Consider the following 22,580-nt stretch of genomic DNA (forward strand, 5'->3'; position numbering starts at 1 on the left):
TGTGTGTGTGTGTGTGTGTGTGTGTGTGTGTGTGTGTGTGTGTGTGTGATTTCGATTAAATAACTCAGGTGACTGGGTAGTTAGAATAGCTATGTAGAATTCCTGTAAAAGAGAGTAATCTACTGAAACCTCCTTCCTTCTACTTCAGCTGAGTTACCGAGCAAATTAATGTCAGTATCCTAGAACGTACTCACAAGCCATATGAATATATGATTGAAACCGTATAATAATGAAAAGGAGTCTTTACTACCCCGTTGATACCCTTGCAGTCTAGAGGTAGCTCTAGGGTAGTACTGACTTTTCTAACAAGTTTGGGATAGGTGGCAGTCTTAACTGAGTTCTAAGACTTCAAGGAGGTAGTAGATGGCTTTAATGTTTCTGCAGCATCTGCAGAGTACAGCATATCACATCCCCAAACTATGGTTATCTTCTTTCCTGTGAGTTAAGGAGTGGAGGATCACTTATGGAGAGATGGCGGTTTTGAAAATGAAGTGTTTTGAGACAATCAAGTGCCTCTATTCACACTTGTATTGTCATACTCAATTATATAAAAGTTACTGTGAGATGCTCTCTGTTGACAAAGTGATTTCCAGTATGGTGGCATACTTTTTACTTCAATTACAGAAGTTGGGGAGCAGTGGGATGCTGTGATTTGGTTTGCCCAGGGGTGGGGTCATATTATTTAATAATGAGCAGCTATTTTATAGCTGGGTCTACTGGGTCTCTGCCTCAAAACCTATGGGAGATAGAGAAAGAGGGGGAGAGGGAGGAGTAAAGAAGAGAGAATATGAACATGAAAATCGTTTATAAAGAGTGATGGTTCTTTGAGCATTTTCTGTGTGTAGCAGTGTCTTGGACAGGAAAGGCGATCTATAGGGGGCACATTTGGTCATTGCAAGTTAATTGGGTAAGTACAGGAGAAAATTAACTTCTAAACTTTTTCACTTTTAAGTATTTCCATTTTAGACCCAAGAATACGAGCATCATTAGCTTTTAAAAATTAATCCAAGAAATTCCAAATATTGTATATGGTTCTTCATTATCAGCAAAGAAAAGAAAATGTGTTAACAGTTCTGTTTTACAGGTATATTTTCTTTGTATGTGGGACTGAACACCAAATTATAATTTTATAATTCTCAGATTTATGGAGAGACTTAAAAACAAACACCCTGATTATTTTAAATGATCATTTAGGAGGTGACTTACAAGGTCACTTATCTTTGAAGATAAAGCTCATAATCAATATATTTTAGTCATTCTGTCATTTCTTTGATAACTAGTTACACTTATCAGAATCTTGTGAAAATTCCTCTTCAGATTGCCATAATTTAGAAAGAAATAACAGCTTGGTAACGACTCTGTGCCTTCAGCCATAGTCCGAACCACTTCTGAATAGTAGGATGACATGAATTTGTGATCCCTGCTCTTTCCAGAAAAAAAAAAAAAGAAAGAAAGAAAAAAAGAAAGGAAGAAAAGGTATTCTTTTATGAGAATGGATTATTTCATCTCGCGTTCAGTTAAGTTCAACTAATATTTTACGATTAGAATTGTGGACCCACTATCATTGGGAAGAAGTGAGGTGTCTTTTTGGTTACAGGGGCATTTCCAAAGAGAGGTCCTTCCTTCCCCCAGGAAGCTCTAGCATCCCTATTGTGGCCAGCATTTGGCGTCCGTACTAGAGAGCTACCTTAGGAGAGCTAAAATGCTGGGACACTACGTTGGAAGGTATGTTATGCCGAGAGTGAGGAGACAGGACACGAATTAGCGTAATTTACAATGAGAAATGCATGAAGTATTTTAATGGGTTTGCACGAAGCACTTACAAATATGTTAATATTGGGATATGTTTATTTCGGTAATTATGAAAGCGATCCTGCTGAAAAGTGTACTTGTTTATTCTCAGTCTACCAAATGCTCTTTTAAAATGTGACATCTATGCTAATACCTTTATCAGGGAATTTGAAATTTGTCAACATGTAGGTGGAAAAAAATTGGCAAGGGACTGGTCCTTTTTGCATAGCTCTTTTCAAAAACAAAAACAAAAAAGCTGGCACAGGGCTTGTCATTTAAAATAATTATGAAAGCCAGAAGACAGCTGTAAATTTTATTTCCTTCAGAATTTATAATAACTTCCAGCTAAAGAAGGCTGTCAGACCTATAGTTCTTGAAGAGGAAATCTGACTTTTTATTTCCTCTGAAGAACAACGGAAAAAAGCATCATAAACAGCGTTATTGTCTTTTTCTATGTTTATAATAAAAAATGAAATGAATAAAATGTAAACTTCACTTAAATTTTGTGTAGTGATAAGGATAATAAATGTCGACAAAAACACTGCAAGTCATAACTAATTTAAATAAATACAGAAAAGTGGTTCACTGTAATATCGAAAAGGAATAAGAGCTATTGTACACAACCGTATTTTGTCTCTTGATTGTCGCAAAAATGAGACATTCTTCCTACAGCAATATTGCTGAATTTTATGATAGCATCAATAACAGTTTGGAGAGTAACTTGACACAATCAAATTAACGAAAATATTAATCCTCTTCATGTTCTCTTTAGGAAACATTTCTAGAGAATTAGAAAGCCCTCAAAAATAATCATACCTTCCAGCAAAAAGATGTTTGTTGCCTTACAAAGCTGTTGATGAATTTAGGTTCAGAAAGGGGTGAAGGTCGAGGAGAACTTCTGCCAGAATGTTATCACTCAAATTAAAACAGAACAGACGTTTTCCATCTGTAATATATTTCTAAGTGGATATTTCGATCTTAATTTTCAACCAGTCTTTCTCTGATGCTGCTGCTAGCATATTTAACATTTAAAGTAAAGTTCAATTTAAACAAAAGTTAAAGTTCTTACTCATAGGTCATGTGTACTGTCAAACCAGAATTAAATCCTCACTTTCAGAGTAATTTTTATGCCCCCTTATAACTTTTTCGTGCCAAAGAGAAATAGAATAGCCTATTCTACATTTCCTGTGATTGAAAAATTAAATGGAACAAAATTCTCCCTTACCGTTTACTTTTGCCCTAGAGATCTCTGAATGAGAACCTGGCATTACAAAAAATTTTATAAACGATATTGGCATGTTAAGTTGATTTGCCAAAAAGATTTCTTTCTTTGTTACTAATTTTAAACATTGCAGGTGTGGCAGAAAAGAAAACTTTTTAAATGTTTTCTATCTTGTGTTTTGATTGTGATATAATTTTTTAAATTGTGTTTTAATTTGTGTGATATTAGGTGGTATAGTATATGTTTAGTGTTCTACCTTTGAAGGAAAATAATATGGATAATAAGGATGTAATTTAAAAATTAAATAAATGTAAAATTATCCATATAGGATTTGAAGCACAATACATTATAGTTAAAAATGCAGTGCCAATCAGAAATCTTCATTTTATATGTTCAAATTCAAATACTGTTTTATTGATGATGTAACTAGTTAGATCTAAGTAATTTAAATTATTTACACTTAACAGCTTTTGTCTTTTACATGGTTCCACTAATCAGAACTTCATATTTTTATTTAAATCGATATTATGCTCTATAGTCCACAGTTAAGAAATCCAAAAATATTAGTAACCAAAACACAGTAATTCCAGTATAAGTTTTTAAAGAGCCTAATAGAAATTAAGATGACTAGGTAAATCTGGTGTTCTAGATATCATAGAAACACTTTAATCAATATCCCCATCTTACATAGTCTGGACACTGGGAGACTATTCATTAATATATATGTATGCAGTATCCACACAGATCACCAAAAAGTTATTTATTACAAAACTGAAAGATGAATGATGTATTGATATTATTTTCTTTAAGCCAGAGAGCAGGAATGCGTTTGTAAAATAAAAGTTACATTTTAAGTAAGATATGTCATTTATTGGTATTCTGGTTTAAAGTAATCTCAATAAAATCCATATTATCTTTCATTTCATTTAAGTATGATGTTAGCGAGTTGAGTCAGCCCTCAGTATAGCCATGGCAAAAGTCTAATCTTTTTTACTTCAAGTTTTATATAAAATCTGCACTTTCCAGTGACATACTTCATCTCCACTGTGCAGGTGTTTTCTGAGATTTTGACAAAGGAGAGATCTGAAGGAGAGGACTGAGTGCTTGTTTTAAGAGATGCCATCAGTTAATTCTGTTCACATCATCTGATGAAAGTAGCATTTAAAACAGTATTATACTTCAGATAGGAATTTTAACATATCAAGTTTGGTGAATTTCATATTAAACTATCAGCAAAGGCTAATTTCAAATTACTTGAAACAAATCATTAATGTATCACGTATTTCATTTAAATGTGATATAAGGTATATGAATTGGTCGTGTAATTACCACTTGAGCTTTGAAAAGGCTATGCTATAATTCACATTAAAAATTTTAAATGTTGAAGAAAGCAAAGTACTAGTAATTCTCAGTCTTGGAAATTGTTACCAATGTAAGCCTTCTCGGGACTGCATTATTTTTTTTTTTGTTGTTATCTTGCTTTTACCTTTTTTCAAAAAAATAATGTACCTTCTGTTGGTATTATCACTTAATTTTAAGTATGGAACATAAACATTTGACTTAGGAATAGATGTCAGTTATTAGTACACATTATGTATTTTTTTTTTCCCAAAGGAAAGTTTCTCAAGGCTTTCTGGGTGAGGTTCTGGTTCTTTTAGGATTTAGAAGCATTGGTATCAATGGCTAATTTTGGTGGAAGAGTGTTACGTAGTTTTTAAGTCCTCGTTATTACTTTTAAAAGAATATCCCATCAGGAATAGGAAGCTTTGTGGATAAGCTGCCACTCTTTGATGAAGGATTATGCATTCTCCCCTAAATCTGTGATCCCAGAATGTGTTACACAATGGTTTTATCAAGTAGCACTGGACTAGCTTGGCCATCATTTCATTTCCTTGAATAAGTTAATTGCTTCCTTTCCTAAATCTAATATTGATGTAGAATTTTAGTCTAAATATACATTCCAGGCATTAATAGATCCAACTCCTAAAATCCAGAGGTTAATAATCTGATGCAAGATAATGAAGCCAGAAAAGTTGGGAAGGGTGCTTTTACATTTATGCCAAATGACAAGTGAATTGATTATTGTGAGGTACCCAGTCACTTAAGTGGTTTGCCTCCTCAGTCCAGTCTGCAGGATCCGTGGCCTGATTGAAGTTCCTTGTAAGCTTTTCCCCTATTAGTGATATTCAAAGCAACCTGGAGACAGAAATAACAGCATATAAAAATGAAGCCATCACATATTATTAGTTAATTTTCTCTGAACATGTATGCAAAAAGTGAGCATATCATAGCATGCTTTGGTTATGGGTTAAAAAAAAAGAATGAATATTTTGTTATGTGATATTCCCATTAGCATGAATAACTTCGTGCAGGGCATTAAAAGTATGATAAAAAATGTGTCATGTTCTAGAAAGATTTTTTTTTTTAGTCAAAGTAATATATTAAAAATGGAATGGCCAATTCATCCTATTAAGTAATCAAGTATCAAATATTGGTTAATTAAGACACTTTAACTGTAGGATGCAGTGATGCCACATAAAAAAGCATAATTTATTAGACAATTAGTGTTCCTTAATAAATGGGTTCTTATTTCTGAGCCTACTAGCTTTTTAAAAGTTTTTTTAAAAGATGGCAAAGTTTACTATAAAAATTGCAGAGTGTGGAAGTAAGTAAATTTTTTTGCAATTTAAATAATTCTAGTTTTTGTATACTTACTCATTGAATCACACTATATAAACTTCAGAAGATGACTCTGTAATGTTAATATTCCTGTTCTGAGTTATTAGCCTCTTAAACTTTGATACATGCATAAATGTATATATCCATTGTGAAAGACATATGAATCTAAAGAAATAGTTTTATTTTTTAAATATTATATTGAACATATTTATGGAAAAGCTATTTTTAAAATACCACTTTTAATGATCACTTTAATAAAACAATTGATTATGTAAACCTTCATAAAAGATTCTAGGCTTTTATAATTGGTATAAATATGAGGTTAAAAAATAAACAGTACTGTCTGGAAACTAGCTAGATGTAACCAAGTTTCAAGTACTTTATAAGATTTTTAGAAGACTTTTATTAATACCTTAAAATATTTTATGTAGATATTTGTCCAAATTTCCAGTTGTTATTTTTAGGAAAACACAGGGTTTAATACACTGCAAAATAATTGGTTGAAAAACATTTGTCATCCTGTTTCCTGTTTTTAATTTTTAGAATATATGTGTTTTAATTTCACATGTAAAAGTAATACAGATTAAGGATTTTGAAGAGCAGGGGCTTTTTTTTTTTTTTCTATTTTTCATCAGCTCTGTAGCTGAACCCTTACAATCTCTTTCTTCATTATTCTAAGCCACTATCAGATTCTAATCTTTGCTGTGTCCACAGCTGTTTGAGGATTTTTTTTTTTTTTGCAAATGTAATTACAAATACATGTGTTTTGTGCACCTCACTTCCTATAAATGCTTATAAAGGAAGATAAAGGGCAGAGGACGGGCTGCTTACAGGCACATGGCTGATTGTATTTGTTTTCAAATCATTATGTCAGTGGTTACGAGGAAGAATTGCAAAGATGAAAACACAGCAACTTTGGCTTCAGTGGTGTTTGGCAATAAAAATCACTGAAAATTTAATAATTTCTCTACAAGGAGTACCTTTTTATGGAGTTAAGTACCACCGAATCAAGTGGTTTCCCCATTTCTTTGGGTCATGTGTCTACAGTGATGGCCATAATTTAAACTCTAAGCAAAATATGATAGGTTTTTTTTCACTTCTTAAAGACCCATTAGAAGATGACATTGTAGAGAGAGATTTATTAATCCCTCACATTTATTTGGATGTGCCAAATTGGAGAATGATTGATGTCACATGGGCACTTAACAAATGTACAGTGATATAACCCTGCAGAAATTAGAGTGCTTTCTGGAGAAAATTCAACCTATTTGCTTGCATTAATATTATTTATAGAACAAAATTGGAAACTAGCTATACATAAACCCTAAGAAATGTGAAGTGTGTCAACTTTTAAGGAGAACCTGTCTTCATTATTTACAATATCTCTCTTTTGTACTATCGGGATGTTTCCATCTCTGTGGACAGTGGGATTGGCTATCTCTAGGAATAAGTAAAGGTACTTTCTGTGATTAAAAAAGTGTAGAAGATGACTGAGTTCAGTACTTACTACCTTTAGGAAGGGGTCAAAGATATTGCATAGAGACACAATTATTTTTGTTTTCCTCTCATTTGAGATTCTAGAGAATATCTGCTGCCTGATAAAAATTCTTTGGAGCACAGGGAGGGCAGGAAGAAGAGTGGGGTAGATCAGGCTTCATTTGAAAAAGATAGCAAAATGGTCTGCCACTTTCCGTAAGCGTCTTGACTGGGGAAGAGGGTCTTCCAGATGAAAAGCAAAAATAGGAAAAAAGTGCTTTAGTTTCCAGAAAGCTTTGGAGAATTGTTCAGGGGAGGGAATGTAGTGCTTACCTGTCAAAACTTGAAATTTTTGCCCTTTTATATTTAATATAATAGAAATTAATAGTGAACTGCTGCCATTGAACCTAGAAAAATTACGAGGCTGTGTAGATGTAGTACAGCTCTGCCCTGATTTGAACATCCGTCTTTATTTGTAATGTGTGCCTCACTTCTACAGGCATCTTTCCCTGTCCCGATTCATTTAAATCAAACCCCGAGTCTTTCGTCAGTGTTCTGTGTCCAAGTGACTGTGTCCTGGGGAAGATTAGAAGAAACAAGACATGATCTCAGACCCCTAGGAAGTTTTCACTTCTAGTTGAGCCATGATGTAAGAGATAACAGACAGTTACTAAGGTTATTAAGAAAGTTGAAAGAGGTATTGGAAGAATTACTGCTTTGGGCACTTCGTACTGTAACAGCCCATGGGTCTTTGAAAATGGCTGAGCACTGAACGGAGTAGAGCACCTAAGGCTTTCAGCACAGAGCTTTCCGGCGGCCTACAGACATTAGCAGAGCCTTGAAACTCCATGGACGTTGGGAAGGACACGAGGCAGTAACTACTGAAAAACAACAGAAGTGCCCTGGGGCTCACAAGTGTTTAAAAGGCTAGACAGCCGAGTGAATCACAACAGGGGCCTTACACTTCTCCCACACAGGCATGGCCGTAGACATCCAACAAGAAGGATCATGAAGAGCCAGGGACCTGGGAAGAACAGAGGGTGGACATTTGCCTCCTTCCCTGTGGAGTAACTCGGCAATGTTTGTTGCAAGCTTACCCACAAAAGTGCTGCGAAGGCAGAGACCCTTCTCTCTCTCTCTCTCTCGTTCTCAGCACAGCTAGTTTCTAGCACAGTGCCTGGCCCATCGGTAAACAAGTGATGTGGGAATGAAATCTTCCCTCACTCCATGTCAGTGTCAAGTGTCCTCACTAAAGAATAACTCCTTCCTACAAAAGCTTTGTGGTCTCTAGACTTAGGTCGTCCCCTAGGACCACTAAAATTCTCAAAGTGTATATTCTGTTATTTTAAGATTGCCTATGATTCATGTTAAGTCTGTAGTACCAACAATAAGTTGTCGGCATTTAAATGAGAACAAAAGATACCGCAGTACAGGAGAGATCTCTGAAAAAAATGAACAGTCGACATGGAGGGGTGAGGGGATGTCAACACAGGGAAACCCAGTGAGCAACAGAAATCAACCACAGCGAGCCCAAATTGGCGAACAGGTGATGACAATGCCGGCAGGTAAAGGGGATGAATGAAATTGGCCATTGTTAGTTGCGTATCGCATTTGCGCTTCTACAAAGATACACGTTCTTTCCTATTTCCGAAAATACGTAGTTCTCTTTGTCTTTCATTTTTCCACTTTTGAAAGAGATATGCACACAGAGAAATGTTTCCATACCATTAGAAAAGCAGCAGAGCGAGTTTGATAATGAATAGCGTTGGCATTGCCTCAGAAACGGAGACATGGGGTGATGGGAACCGGGCACCGAAGGACACACACTTCGCCCAAAAGGAGACACCACGCCACACCTCTAGACTGGTTGTTGCCATGTGGGGGTGAAACAGTGTAGCCAGATTGCAAGAATTTTCAAGAAATGCCAGAATATGAATTATGTGAAATTTCTAGATTTTGAAATGTTGGCTCATAAAAAAAAAAAAAAAGGCAACGCACAAAACACACAGATGAAACAAAACACGTCTGCAGGCTGGGTTTGGCAGTTGGGCCCCCAGTTTGCAACCTGTGATGTAGATGCAGAGAGCTGCAGGATGTCTTTGGGAGATCGTGGGTGAGCAGCAGGAATGGAGCAGAGGATCCCCCAGAGAAAAATCTGTGATGAGCTTGGAGAGAGAGCTTGGGCCCAGATTGTGGATTATCTTAAATGTCATCCTCTTCTACCCATTTTTGAGGGGAAAAAAAAATGTTTGCAGTTTGTGGTACACTTTTTCCAGCTTTAAAACAGAAGCTCAGGTTGCCGGCAAGCCTTCTAGAAGCATTATTCATGCTAAGTCAGGAGAGGGTTAAGTGACAGGAGCATACCCTTGACCTTTCGCTCAGATCCTTCTCCCCCAGGCCGCCATCTTCTGTCCACCGTGTGCAAGGTATAGCTAATCTCTTTTTCTACTAGCATTTGAATATTACCTGAATCCAGAGGCTAAATTCTATAGGAGAGGAAAGATCCAAAGTTAAAGATGACATACTGGATTAGGTCATACCCATTACATTAATTGAATAAAAAAGAACACTTTAATTCTAGAGAAGGATTTAACTAGAGAAGGCTGCTCTAATCCCATTTCTGTCCTTTATTTCCTGTGTGACCTTGGGTAAAGCCACCCTGTCTCTGAGCCTCAGTTCCTTATCTGAACAACAGGATTGCTAACAATGGTCGGTGGCGTTGCTACCTATTGTCAAGAGCCTGGTACCGAGCCCTGCACACTGTAGATACCACGGTGCATACAAAAATCGGGGTTGTTGACATACCCACTTGCGGGGTACGTGCGACAATGAAATGAGCTGAAGCACGGAGAGGGATCACGTGGTGTCGGGTGTGTCCTGAGCATCCTGTGTGCACGGAAGAGAGCCCCCGACGCTTATCCAGCAGCGAGACCACTGCAATAGTAGCTCTCCAAATTAGCTAAGAAGAACCAAACAGCAGTGGCAGAGCTTCTTCTCTTTACTTGGGCTGTCACCTGAGAAGATCTCTCTTAATTAATGGATAGTTTTTAACAACATTGATTCTCTGGCTTGCCAACTTACGGATTAGAAGCGCTAAGTTCAGGGGGAGGAGGAATGGAGGTACCCTGCTCAGGTGTGGGCTGTGGACTGCCAGCAAAGTAACCGCCGAGCGAGGGCTCATCCGGAGAGCAGCGTACACAAGAGCGCTGATTAGAGTCGTGAACACTCATCATGACGGTACAGAGTCACTTAAGGAGGAAGAGAGGGCAATGTCTGAGATACTTTACAAACATTTATATGAAAAGGATGAAAAGATTTTTGACATTTCAAGGAGAGTAAGACTCATCTCTAAAAATTTATTCGAAGACACATTCCTTAATGATGTCAGATAACTGGACTGTTTTGTGGGAGGAAAAAAAAACTGTTTTGACAGGGTCAGCATTTTAAGTATATTCTGGTTCGTATCTTTAAAATGAAAGTAGGGGTGCCTGCGTGGCTCAGTGGTTAAGCTCCTGCCTTCGGCTCAGGTCATGGTCCCAAGGTCCTGGGATCTATTCCCACATTGAGCTCCCTGCCTGGTGGGAAGCCTGCTTCTCCCTCTCCCACTCCCCCTGCTTGTGTTCCCTCTCTTGCTGTGTCTCTGTCAAATAAATAAAATCTTTAAAAAAAATTAAAAATAAAAAATAAAATGAAAATAGTCATTTTTTTCATGGCTGTTGGAATTATATATGTATATGAAAATATACATAAAAGAATAATAAATAGCATTAATTAAATAATATGAGATAAATGTAAAAAATAAAAATAAGCTATATAGATAGATATGCATTATCTATTTATAAATTATTTTCTATAGGATATATAAATTGTAATATTTAGAGATGCCGGGAAACCTCTCATAGAAATTTTGTGCTGGTGCCTGGGTGGCTCAGTTGGTTGAGCGACTGCCTTCGGCTCAGGTCATGATCCCAGAGTCTTGGGATCGAGTCGGTCCCACATCAGGCTCCCGGCGCAGCGGGGAGCCTGCTTCTCCCTCTGACCCTCCCCCCTCTCATGCTGTTTCCCTCTCGCTCGCTCTCTAATAAATAAAATTTAAAAATCTTTAAAAAAAAACATGTTTAAAACCTATTGATACATTAAGTAGAAATAATTACAAAACAAACCGGAGTGTAGTGAAAAATGTTTCCATTTAATTAACAGAATTACTTAGCATTTGGATGTATCTTGTTTGTTTCTTTCAAAAAGATATGATACAAAACATATCCACTAGCATATTAGTTAGCCCAGTGGATTTCTCAATGTTTTGCTGAAAAGCAAATTTTAAACATTTGTCTGAAATGTTCATTGGCTGCAACGGAAGGTGGCCGCTTGTGTTCTTTTTTAGCTCTGATGTCTTTATTACATTATCATTTATTAAGCATCTGTTATGAGTCTAACATTGGTTTAGGCTTTGTGAGGAAGGGATGCAAAAAACAAAGAGGAAGTATATTTTAGAAGCCCCAAAGAAACAGGCGCTAACTAGACGGGCGTACTAACAACTCAGAGCTAGGATGAAATCTGAAGATGTAACGCCAACTGTCCACCCCACAGGAACTCAAGGAAGAGAGAGGAACGTGTAGGGTGGGAGCCGTTCTCTAGCACTTCAACTTCATCATTTCCAGGACAATATTCTTGGCGGCTTTTCTTTCAGGCTTGAGGACTACAGCTGCCCCTTCTGTATCCACACCACCATCCTCTTTGATCACACAGGGTAGAAGTCTAATAGCCATCTTGAAGATGATCCCATTGCTCACTACTCACGTCTGACCCCGTCATCAGATCCTGCTGATCCTCCCTCTGCTGAGTTTCAGTGCCGCTGCTCCTTGCCATCCTCACTGCCAGTTTCCTACTCTGGGCTCTCATCATCCCTCATCTTCATTACGAATGATGTCTTCTAACTGGGCTTCCTGCCACCCAACTCACATCTCTCCCATCCATTTTTCTGGATTGCCCCCAGGGAATATTCTTCCTAATATCCTGATCTGGTCGTGTCACTGCTTATGAACTCACAGTGGCTCTCCTTTTTCTGTAGGGTGAAGCCCAAACTCCTTAGCGTGGCCGTCGGAGTGTATTCTTCATGGTCTAGCCAAGACCCTGTGAAGCCCACCTCCCAGTGGGGTTCTCGTGCATAGCATGCTTTTACGCGGGTTGATATGCTGGCTAGTTACCCATTCACCAGACGAGCCTTCCCATCTATGTGCCGGGTTAAATATTCTCTGTAAAATTGTTCTTGATTTTCTCAGTAGAATTAATTGTTCATGTCTCTCTCTCTCTCCCCTATGCCATATCATAGTATATGTCCACCTATATGTCATTTAGCTCATTCTGCACTGTCTTCTAGTTCAATAGAATGAAAATGTTCCAGGAGTAGGAAGGAATTTAAAAGATCATACAGGCGAAGCACCTGATTTTAAAATGGGACGAAACTGAGGCTGGGATAAATAAGGAGCCATATACCCAGTGTGTATTGCCAGTCATCCTTGCCTTTGACTTCAGTAGCATCCCCTGAGAAGCTCGAGCCTCCCTTTGCTCTGTGGCACGCTGCTCCCTGCGTCTTAGCAAGCCTCTCTTTACTGCATGGGTGTCTTGCCCTCTTCTACTTGCTCTGCATATACCGGAGTTCCTCAGAAATTATCCCTTAGACATTTAGCTGTCCTCATTGTGACCACTCTCCCAACCCCTTTGATGTCATAGATTCCCACGGCTTCAGTGATCCCCCATAGGCAGACAGTTCACAGATATTCCACTCTTAACCTCTCCTCTTAGCTCAAGATCTACATATCTTGGGTGTAGGGGGCTTATAATCTGTCACCCAGATGAGGATTCTTGGAGTGAAAGTGGGCACCAGATGTCAGGAAGCCAGGACAACTGGTATGAACTGCCCTGGGCCAACAGATCTGTGGTTACCATAGGTACATTGAACCATCTGACATACACTCTTGGATTTCACTAATGCTCCTAACACTAACATGTGACGTGAACTTGTGATCTTTCCCTGAAAACCTCAGCGTCTCCGGGTGGGCTCAGACTCAGTGAATGACATGAGTATTCATCAAGTCATCAAGCCAGAAATCTTGACTGCATCTTTGGCTGTTTCTTTTATCCCTTCCCATATATCACAATACCTAGTTTACTTTTTTTTTTTTTTACTTTCTGAAACCATATACATTTTTTTTGTCTCCACCACTGCCACGTAAATCCAAGTGCCCATGATATTTGGACTGGACTACCGCATTAGCTTTCTAATTGATCCACTGGCGTTCGATCTGAACCTCTCTCCAACTCACTCTCCACATCACAGGCAGAGTGATTTTTCAAGCATGCAAAAGGGTCTTATCATCCCTTGTTTAACACAATACATAATACAAAACCCCTTTTACATCTTCCTTTTACACGTCACTGCAAAGCCCATAAAGCTGGGGACCTTGTTGGCTTTGCCCCACTTCGTTTTATCGGTAATGTGCATGGTACCTTATACATAGTCCTTTATAAATACCAAATGGATGAAAGATCCAGGACTCTAAAACCTGACTTCAGACTAGCAATTCTAGAGTCTCTATATTCTTTTTTTCTCCAAAAGCTTTTAACCATCCAAAGGTGGAGGCTATGCTGTTCTATTATTTACTGTTCTCTTTTTCTCATTTTGGAAAACAGGATATCCCCCATCTACACTTTGTTCATTCAGTACTTTTCAACCACAACTACACTTTAGAATCACCTATCTCAAAAGATACAAGGCTAGGATTTCATCCCAGGCTAGTTAATTCAGAATCTCTGGGGTTAGGGCCTGGTCATAATCTGTAACTTTAAAAAAAAAGCCTCCCAGGGGTTTCTAACACATAGTCAGGGTTGAGAAACCAGTGCTTTGAACCTTACTACCCTTCAGTTGCCATCTCAAACACCATCTCCTCCAGGGAAACTCAGAGATGGCTCATTTTTTTTTTCTTAGAACTTAGTAGCGTGCAGTGGAGCAATGATAAGGTCAAGACCTTATTTCATTATTTTAGGATTTCTGTTCCTATGTTGAAGGCCCGTTAGGGCTGAGATTGTACATTATATTCAGAAAGTTGCTGAGGCTTGAGAAGTTCCTTGGTACTACCCTTTGATCCAACTGATGACCGCTTGTCATGTGGCAAAGATTTAGGGGTAATGGGCCAACATCAGCCTTCTGATCTGTGACTGCTTCTACGATCAGACATAGCAGCAAATTTTTCTTGTCTGTCCCATCTCATTCCTGCCCCTCTAGTGGGGTGTCCTGAGTCACGTGATCAGCTGAGGTATAGATGCACATGCTCTTTTTTTTTAAGATTTTATTTATTTGACAGAAAGAGAGACAGAGAGAGGGAACAAGCAGGGGGAGTGGCAGAGGGAGCGGGAGAAGCAGGCTCCATGCCAGGACCCTGGGATCATGACCGGAGCTGAAGGCAGACGCTTAACCGACTGAGCCCCCAGGCTAAAGACAGAGCACATGCTCTGTCTTTAGGTAGGAGGAGCAGGGACAGATGTCTTCTTATAGGACTTAGATAACGCACTTTCCATCAGAAGCTCTGAGGCTTTTAGGAAGTGTTCATTCTGCTGCTCCATCTTCCCTAAAGTTTTTATCCCATTGTTGTAGATGCAGCAAACTGAGCGAAGCTAAAATGTACACTCGGTAACTTCCTCTTGCTCTCAGTCTGTGGGGTGGGGCCGCAGCAGGTGTAAAAGCACCTTCTTAAATGTATGCATGTGTTTATTGACCCAGGTACTCCCCTGTCCCCTTAGTAAAGATCACCAAATTCTGGTGTAGGTGCTTTGCGAGGATATTTCTCGACAGGCCTGGGAAAACAGCAGCTTCTAAAACACAGTTTCTTCAGGCAGTTGTAGCTTTCCACGGGAAACTAAAAAGGCAGACAACATCACATACACCTTTTTATAAGTCGCTCTTGGGGGCTTCAGCACTGATGCTATAACTAAGGGCAGAGGGAAGTGGCACCGACCCACGCCCCTCACCCTGCTTCTGCGCTAACATGGAGAGAGGATGACACCCCCGAGTCCAGCCTTTCACGGGAATCTCGGAATATCCTTCTTAGTGGCGTCATAGGCTGGAAGAGATTTTGCCATCATTTTGCGGCTGCCAGGGGAATCTCTGCACTTCCCCCAAACCACAAAACATTCAACAGAAATGCCTAGAGTATGGGAGTAATACCTTTGAGTAGTTTTATAATGGACTTTGAAATTTATTTCTAATCAAATTTCTGCTACCCCTTTTTTAAAAAGATCCAGATGTTTACTTCTGTGGGTAATTATTTAGTGTAATTGTTAAATTCTCGTTTCCTGAAGACTGAGAAAATCACATAAAGGTAAAGAGAAAGAGCAAACTATGTTCTAACTTCAGCTAAATTTGTTTTGTGGATGTTATTCGGTGTTGGAATTAAAAAGGGGTTCAGATGTGGATTTCGGTGTGCTCTATGGTTAACTGGATCCCAAGAAGCCAAGTGTACTTGGAGTTCAGTATTTATGTAAAACCACTAAGATAACATCTCACTCTGCAATCTTTGCTGGGGCTCAAGCTGACTGACTACAATGGCTGGCATTTTCACTGTTCTCACACTTACAAAAAGAAAATTAGGAAGCAGGAGAGGATACAGAAAGACATCTGGTAGTACAAAATGAAGACATTTATCAGAAAGGATGCCTTTTTTTCCTTTTAAAAACTAGAAAAAGTTTGTTTCATCCAATTATGCTTCAAAGTGTAAGTTTCACATAATTAGAAAGTCGAATGAATAGCAGAGTTGAAATAAATATTTTCCTTTGTATTAAATCAGAGCTTAACTTCCTTTTTCTGTTAAATATCTTGCTGCAATACATGGATTATCCTAATTCACAATCTAAGTGTATAATTAGATTCAGGAAGTGTATCAGTGGTAGAATTTGATCAAAAGTGGGAGTGACACACTGAGGGAAAAAGAACTCTGGGGTTTATCTGCGTCTTTCAAAGAAATGACTTGTTACTTCCCTTGTGCAGCCACTCTTGTTTTATGAGAGAGGACATCAGTCATGGCAATAAGTTTGGGTATTATCATAATGGTATGTAGGACAAGGGACAAGCTTGAATTTCCACTGATGCTGTTATACCTTCTCTCAGCTAGAGATTACAGTTAGACTTACAAATTAGACAAGATTCAGAAGCCACACGTGAAACTGACTACATCATCTTCCAGCTCTTTCAGCCTCCATGAATGTCTCTGTTGTTAACATATTGTAACTAACCAAGAAAAAAAACGGCCATCTTCATAAAGTCATTATACTGTATGTAAAATGTAACTTTAAAGGCAACGCAGATTATATGGGTAAGCGCCTGCTCTAATTTTAGTAATTTGTGTGAAATTTTCTTCTCTACACTGTTTCCTCTTTTATTGCTGCTCATCAATCAGCCTGTTTTATCTTTCCATTTATGTGGGCCACTCTTCATTTACTACATGTTCTGAAAAAACAACATACTATGCATCGTTATTAATTGTATTTGCCCAATTTTTTCAGAACATTTATTTATATGTATATTTATAGGCTTAAAATTATTCAAAAAGTCCATAGTGACTAAAGTTTGAAAACGAGAATTATATTGGGGGGCTGTGTGTGTGTGTGTGTGTGTGTGTGTACTTTTGTGTTGATGAATATCATCTCCAAAGATCTGTACATTTGACTGCCATTAATCAACACTTCTTGAAAATTAGATTAGATTAATTCATAAATCAAGTGATTTTGAAGCCTGCAGTCTAGGTAGTTAGGTTGGTTAATTCTCTTCTCTTAGATAGATTAACTGAGCACAAAAGTCACAGGGCAGCATTTCCAGAAACCCTGCTGACTTTACCATCATTTTGGAACACTTATTGTGAAGATCATTTTAAACTCTAATGGAAGAGACACCAGGATTCTCCCAAAAAGTCAAGTAGAAATCTGCACCAGGAATAAAAAAGCCTCTTGAGGCAGATTGAATTCTTCTGAAGAAAAATATATAATTTACTGCCATCTAAAATATTAATGAAGATATATGTGAGGGGCTTTTTAGAGGAGGATTTATCTTATATTATGAGAAAGTGCTGTGCATTTAAAATCCTTCTCTTGCCCCAAACAGTTTCCAGTAATAATGAAAAACTTTTTTGATCCTTGACCATTTTGTTTATCAAATATGTAGTGTGAACTATCTCAACTGGAATTACAACTTCCGGTGTAATTTACACTAGCGTTTGTTAACAGCAAAAGACCTCTCCATTGGGGGTTAAGAATATTTAATCCTTTAAAGCTGACATATATAACATGTAGCTATGTCAGCTACAGCTGTTTCTAAACATCAGTAACAAAATTATAGACAGGTTTTGAAGCTTCTGTGGTGGGAATGAATACATCTGAGGATTCAACTTGCTGACAGTGTTTATGTAATTTAATCTTACCATCTGGTAGAAAGTACACATTTTTTATAAAATTAAAGTTTATAAAGTGAATCTCTTATACTTTCCAATTGTTGCAAATGATAAATTCAAATGTAGTTTCATGAAAAATAAATGGAGATTCTGTATCCACTCTTTCGAGATGAATACCAATGAGTACTGGGTTGCAGTTGGTGTTGCAGCTGAATCCGCATTGGCTCCTTTTACAGTAAACAATTGGGTACTTTCATCTCAACTAAGGATTCTGCACTTCATGCTTCTTGCATTCCTCTAAGATAACATGCATGTTTTTATTTCTATCTTACACAAAAGAAACTAAGACTCAGCCGTGTTGTATGTCAGTAATCTCAGAATCAATGATGTCACAACTATAATGTGTGTCTGAACTGAAATAAATGATTCCTTCTTTGCATTTTTCCAAAACATAATAATCTTTGTATATTGTGCATTTAGCTATTATGTGAATTATTTGGCATAATCAAGTGTGTTCACTTTGCAGGTAGCACCTTTCCCTTTCCTTAGAAGTCAGCAAGTTAGTACATTTGTGAAACTGACAAATTAGTCTACAAGTCCTGCCAAGTTCAAACTTTATAAATCTGGCCTGGACATTTTACTTGAAATAAATAGGCAGGCTGCTAGACTCTTGTGTTTATAGTTGCGCCCTGTGTTAAATTGGAAGTCTATGCTCTATGTTGATGTAATAAAATTTAATTAGTTGTAAGTCGGGTTTTGGTTTAGTGGTAATTAGTTTAGTGTATAATTATTATGTCTAATAGCAATCTGAAGTCTGCAAGTATTTTGATCATTTTCCAAGTTAAAAAAGTCTGTAAGATTTATAACAGAAATAGCAATAATAAAATCACATTAGCTAATTTCGTTAGACAAATTATGGAAAATGTTAAGTGGCAAAGTAAAATTTCAGTGATGATGTACATGTGTCATGTTGAGCTAGTACATAAAATATATTAAAGTGGGTTTTTTTCTAATTAAATTTAAGGCAATCTAATGAGACTTTGATGTTTCTTTTTAAAATGTACTGTCTATAATTTGCATAACAAAATTCAGTGTTATTCATGTAAAAGCTATAGTAGAATGATCATCAGGCTCAAAAAACCCATTAGAAATCAAGGCAGTTTTATTAAAAAAAACTTGAACATTACCTTTAATTCATTGAGTTGGTGAAAAGTGTCTAGAAAATTTTATATATAAGTATTGCCTGCTTTCAACAAGATGCAAAGTACTTTTCAGCCAACAATACAACTATGCAAAAATATGCAATATAAATAAACCTACACAACTCTTTAAATTGGTGAACTTAATAAATTTTAAAATGTAATGTCTCTCAGTGTTACGTAGATACTATTCTGTTTAAGTAGTCTGTCAGGGTCCTGGATTAAATTGGGGGCTGATGACATTTATTTGGGGCATTTTTGTACTTCTTTCAATCCCTTTCCCTAATGGGAGCCTTCTTTCTTGTATGATCCAAGTGCTGTCCCACTTCTGTTCTCCAAATTATATTTAGCAGCTTTTTTTTTTATTTTCCGCAAAGTTATTGTTACTTTTTAATTTAAAATTTACAACCCAGATAGATCTGTTGTAATTCACAACATAGTTCAGTACCAGCTGTTTTCCACATCAAAGATCATGTTTCTCATCATTTGTCTGTTTCACTTTAAATAGCATTTTAAAAAATGAAAAATTTAATAAATAGCATGTACTGTAAATAGTGAAGTCTTAGTAAAAGCATGTGAGTTGGTATCACATGGCTATTAAATAGTTTAAAATGAATTTTTGTAGCGTACTGATTTTTATGAGCAGAACTTAAGCTTACTACAAATATACAGAAAACATTAAAATTTGCTATTTCTTTGATAATTTTCTGTCATTCTACTTTATTAGCAAAGGGTCTACTTTGACTTCAAAAGAGGTCTTGTGATCATTTCCATCTGGCAAGGAGAAAGAAATGATTTGAAATAAAATATTCATGAACTGACATAATTAAAAATATTAATGGAGACATCTGAATTGACTTTTATAGTATACCATTATAAATATTTATTTAGACCTTTGTGAATGTCTGTCATGATATATACCTTTTACATAGGATATCATTTCAGTTTTTTAAAAAATATGAATTTATATTTATTTATGTTGAATTTGTATTAACATGTTGATTTGGCATAATGCTGAGTATTTATTCAAGAAGTATTTACTGCAGACCTAGTAGATACACAGCACAGAACTGAGAAGAGATGGAAAGAAGGCTAAGAAAGAAACCCGTAATCAGTGGACAGTCTTCAAAGTGATAAGACATGCCTGTTAAAGTTTTCAATACAAAATAATATATAATTAGGAGTCAAATGAGAAAGGTTAATAAAATATGAAGTTGGATTGTTGCTTTAGGCTATTTCTGAGTAGAGTTACCACCCATTTTTAGTTTGGTAATCAGCCTTATAGAAATTGACTGCATCAGTTCCCTGGCTGTGGAAATCGAATGCACAAGATATTGTTTACTAAACGAATGATCAGTTTACTAATTTATATTGGGGAATAACCCTGTGTCCAAAAAATTTTTATTGATTACTTTAGGCACTGGCAATCAAGGAACCCACAAAAGAGAAATCTATAATCATAAAGCTACTAGGTAAATTTAAAATTATTCCTGAGTTCATTAAATTACCAAGTCCTACTATGTGCAAACACCCGTGTTAGGAACAATGAGAAATAGAAACATACAAGGTGGGGCGCCTGGGTGGCTCAGTTGGTTGAGCGACTGCCTTCGGCTCAGGTCATGATCCTGGAGTCCCGGGATCGAGTCCCACATCGGGCTCCCTGCTCGGCGGGGAGTCTGCTTCTCCCTCTGACCCTCTGCCTTCTCATGCTCTCTCTCTCTCTCATTCTCTCTCTCTCAAATAAATAAATAAATCTTCAAAAAAAAAAAAGAAACATACAAGGTGGTGAAGATCTCATAGTAAAATATTATAAGCAGAGTCCAAACTCAATGTAATGACTGTAGTGTTTTGCTGAATATTTTACCTAAACTATATACTAGAACCTGGAGAATCCTTACTGCTCTATTATGAAGTGGATTTGCCTGATGGGGACTAAATTTAATAAATCTGTCCTGAATATCAACATGAATAAACATTCACAGTTGTCTAGACTTCATGACCACGTGAATAGGGATGAAAAATAACCCAGAGAAGATTCTTAGATTTTGTCCTAGGTCCTGAAAGTAAATGTAAAAAAAAAAAAAAAAGGGAAGGAAAAGAAAAACAAAGAAAAGTTATTTCTATTCCTAATCTGACTCTCTGACTTTCATGGTTCTATTGAATAAGCATGGAGAATGATACGCAGTGTTTAAAATATTCAAATGTATCATGCATATAAGGACTCAGCACCTAAGAAACAGCACTTGGGACACTTAATGGCTCTGAACTGAAATTTCAAGACATTTCTGCCTCCTGCCTTTGCAGGTGACTGTGGGACATCAGAGCAAAAATCCAGGAAGATTTGAAAATTCATGACAAGAGTTTGGGGCAAATACATCAGATGTTTTAGTGACAGGCATTTAGAAGTAAGTCCCAGTTAGGCTTTGAGAGTGAAGTGTCTCTGGAAAGAGAGAAAAACAAGGTCATAGGGACGAAAATTTAAGTACGGCCTTCAATGAGGGAGCCATGAAAATGTGAGGAGCCAGTCTTGGGAATGGAACTTATGTCTACGGAGTTTGGAAAAGCGTCAAGGCCACATGCACGGACATTGGCCTGAGTCACCTGAAAATTTCAAAACAGGAAGATTGAGAGATAATACTGAAACACTCTAAAGAAGAAGTTTGGAGGCAAGCCTTCCTACTGGATTGGGGGGAAGAGCTATCTTCTGCCTGTGGACTTCAGGACCAGTGGGTGACAATGAGACATGGAATACGGGAAGTAGGGGGCATGGTACATACAGCTTGTTACGAGAAGCCAACAGTGAAAGGGAAGTGACAGCTTAGCAAGTGGAATATCTGTCAGAGGTTTAGAAATAACATGTGGGGCGCCTGGGTGGCTCAGTTGGTTAAGCGACTGCCTTCGGCTCAGGTCATGATCCTGGAGTCCCGGGATCGAGTCCCGCATCGGGCTCCCTGCTCAGCAGGGAGTCTGCTTCTCCCTCTGACCCTCCCCCCTCTCATGTGCTCTCTCTATCTCATTCTGTCTCTCAAATAAATAAATAAAAAAAAATATTAAAAAAAAAAGAAATAACATGTGGACAAATATTATTGTCCTTGGCCGTGTCTGGAGTACTGGTCAAGATTTTTAACATTGTATCTCCTAAATCTTGACTTTCGGATTCCTTCTTTGGTGGTACTAAATTAAAAAAAAATATATATATTGCTCTTTTTATTACTATGTTCTAGTTACTTTTTTGTAAATCATAAAGCATCATTTGGAAAGGACACTTCATGCAAACTGATTACTCAGAAATAAAGATTAATTTACTCAGAGATTGTGGTCTGCGTATCTAGTTTATCTTGATGACCAAATTATGTTGTCTCAGGAAATGTCTCTTGACCCGTTAACTAAATCAACTTTGATGCCAAGGGCAGTATCTGTAAGAGTAAGAATTGCTTCCTAAATTAATGGGTTCTTGAAAATAAACGCAAGCTTACATATCATATTAGAAATTTAATTTACATACAGTATAAAATTAGAACTGATTTCTTAATTTCCCTCCTTATTCTTTTGGGATTCTTGAAACACATATGTAAGCATATATGGCTGCAAAGCAGAAGTTCTGGATAACTGCCTACTTTCATTCCGTAGCTGGCATTCTTTTTGTATTTTTTCTTCTCCTTCTTCATCTTATGATTTCATCTAAAGAAAACCTCCTTAGCTACTAATTCATGCACGCACGTGCACACACACACCTTTTATTTTTATTTCTTTATTTATTTTTTACACACACAC

General features: G+C 37.2%; 2 protein-coding genes across 2 annotated transcripts in view; one reads left to right on the top strand and one right to left on the bottom strand.

The window, feature by feature from the left end:
- The window catches only part of LOC141374341 (uncharacterized), a 17,073-nt gene extending 6,672 nt beyond the window's left edge, over window positions 1-10,401 (bottom strand). The window contains exons 1-2 of the mRNA XM_073902227.1: window positions 10,250-10,401; window positions 2,608-2,689 (exon numbers count right to left, since the gene is read on the bottom strand). Coding sequence (XP_073758328.1) covers window positions 2,608-2,689; window positions 10,250-10,401 — 234 coding nt within the window. The remainder of the gene's footprint in view (window positions 1-2,607; window positions 2,690-10,249) is intronic.
- Window positions 1-22,580, top strand: part of TENM3 (teneurin transmembrane protein 3) — a 1,496,942-nt gene that overhangs the window by 894,434 nt on the left and 579,928 nt on the right. The gene's annotated exons all lie outside the window — the stretch shown is intronic.

The sequence above is a fragment of the Callorhinus ursinus genome, unplaced genomic scaffold, assembly GCF_003265705.2.
Source record: "Callorhinus ursinus isolate GAN/ISIS: 27379988/994484 unplaced genomic scaffold, GSC_fseal_2.0 scaffold17, whole genome shotgun sequence".
In the NCBI taxonomy this organism is placed as follows: Eukaryota; Metazoa; Chordata; class Mammalia; order Carnivora; family Otariidae; genus Callorhinus; species Callorhinus ursinus.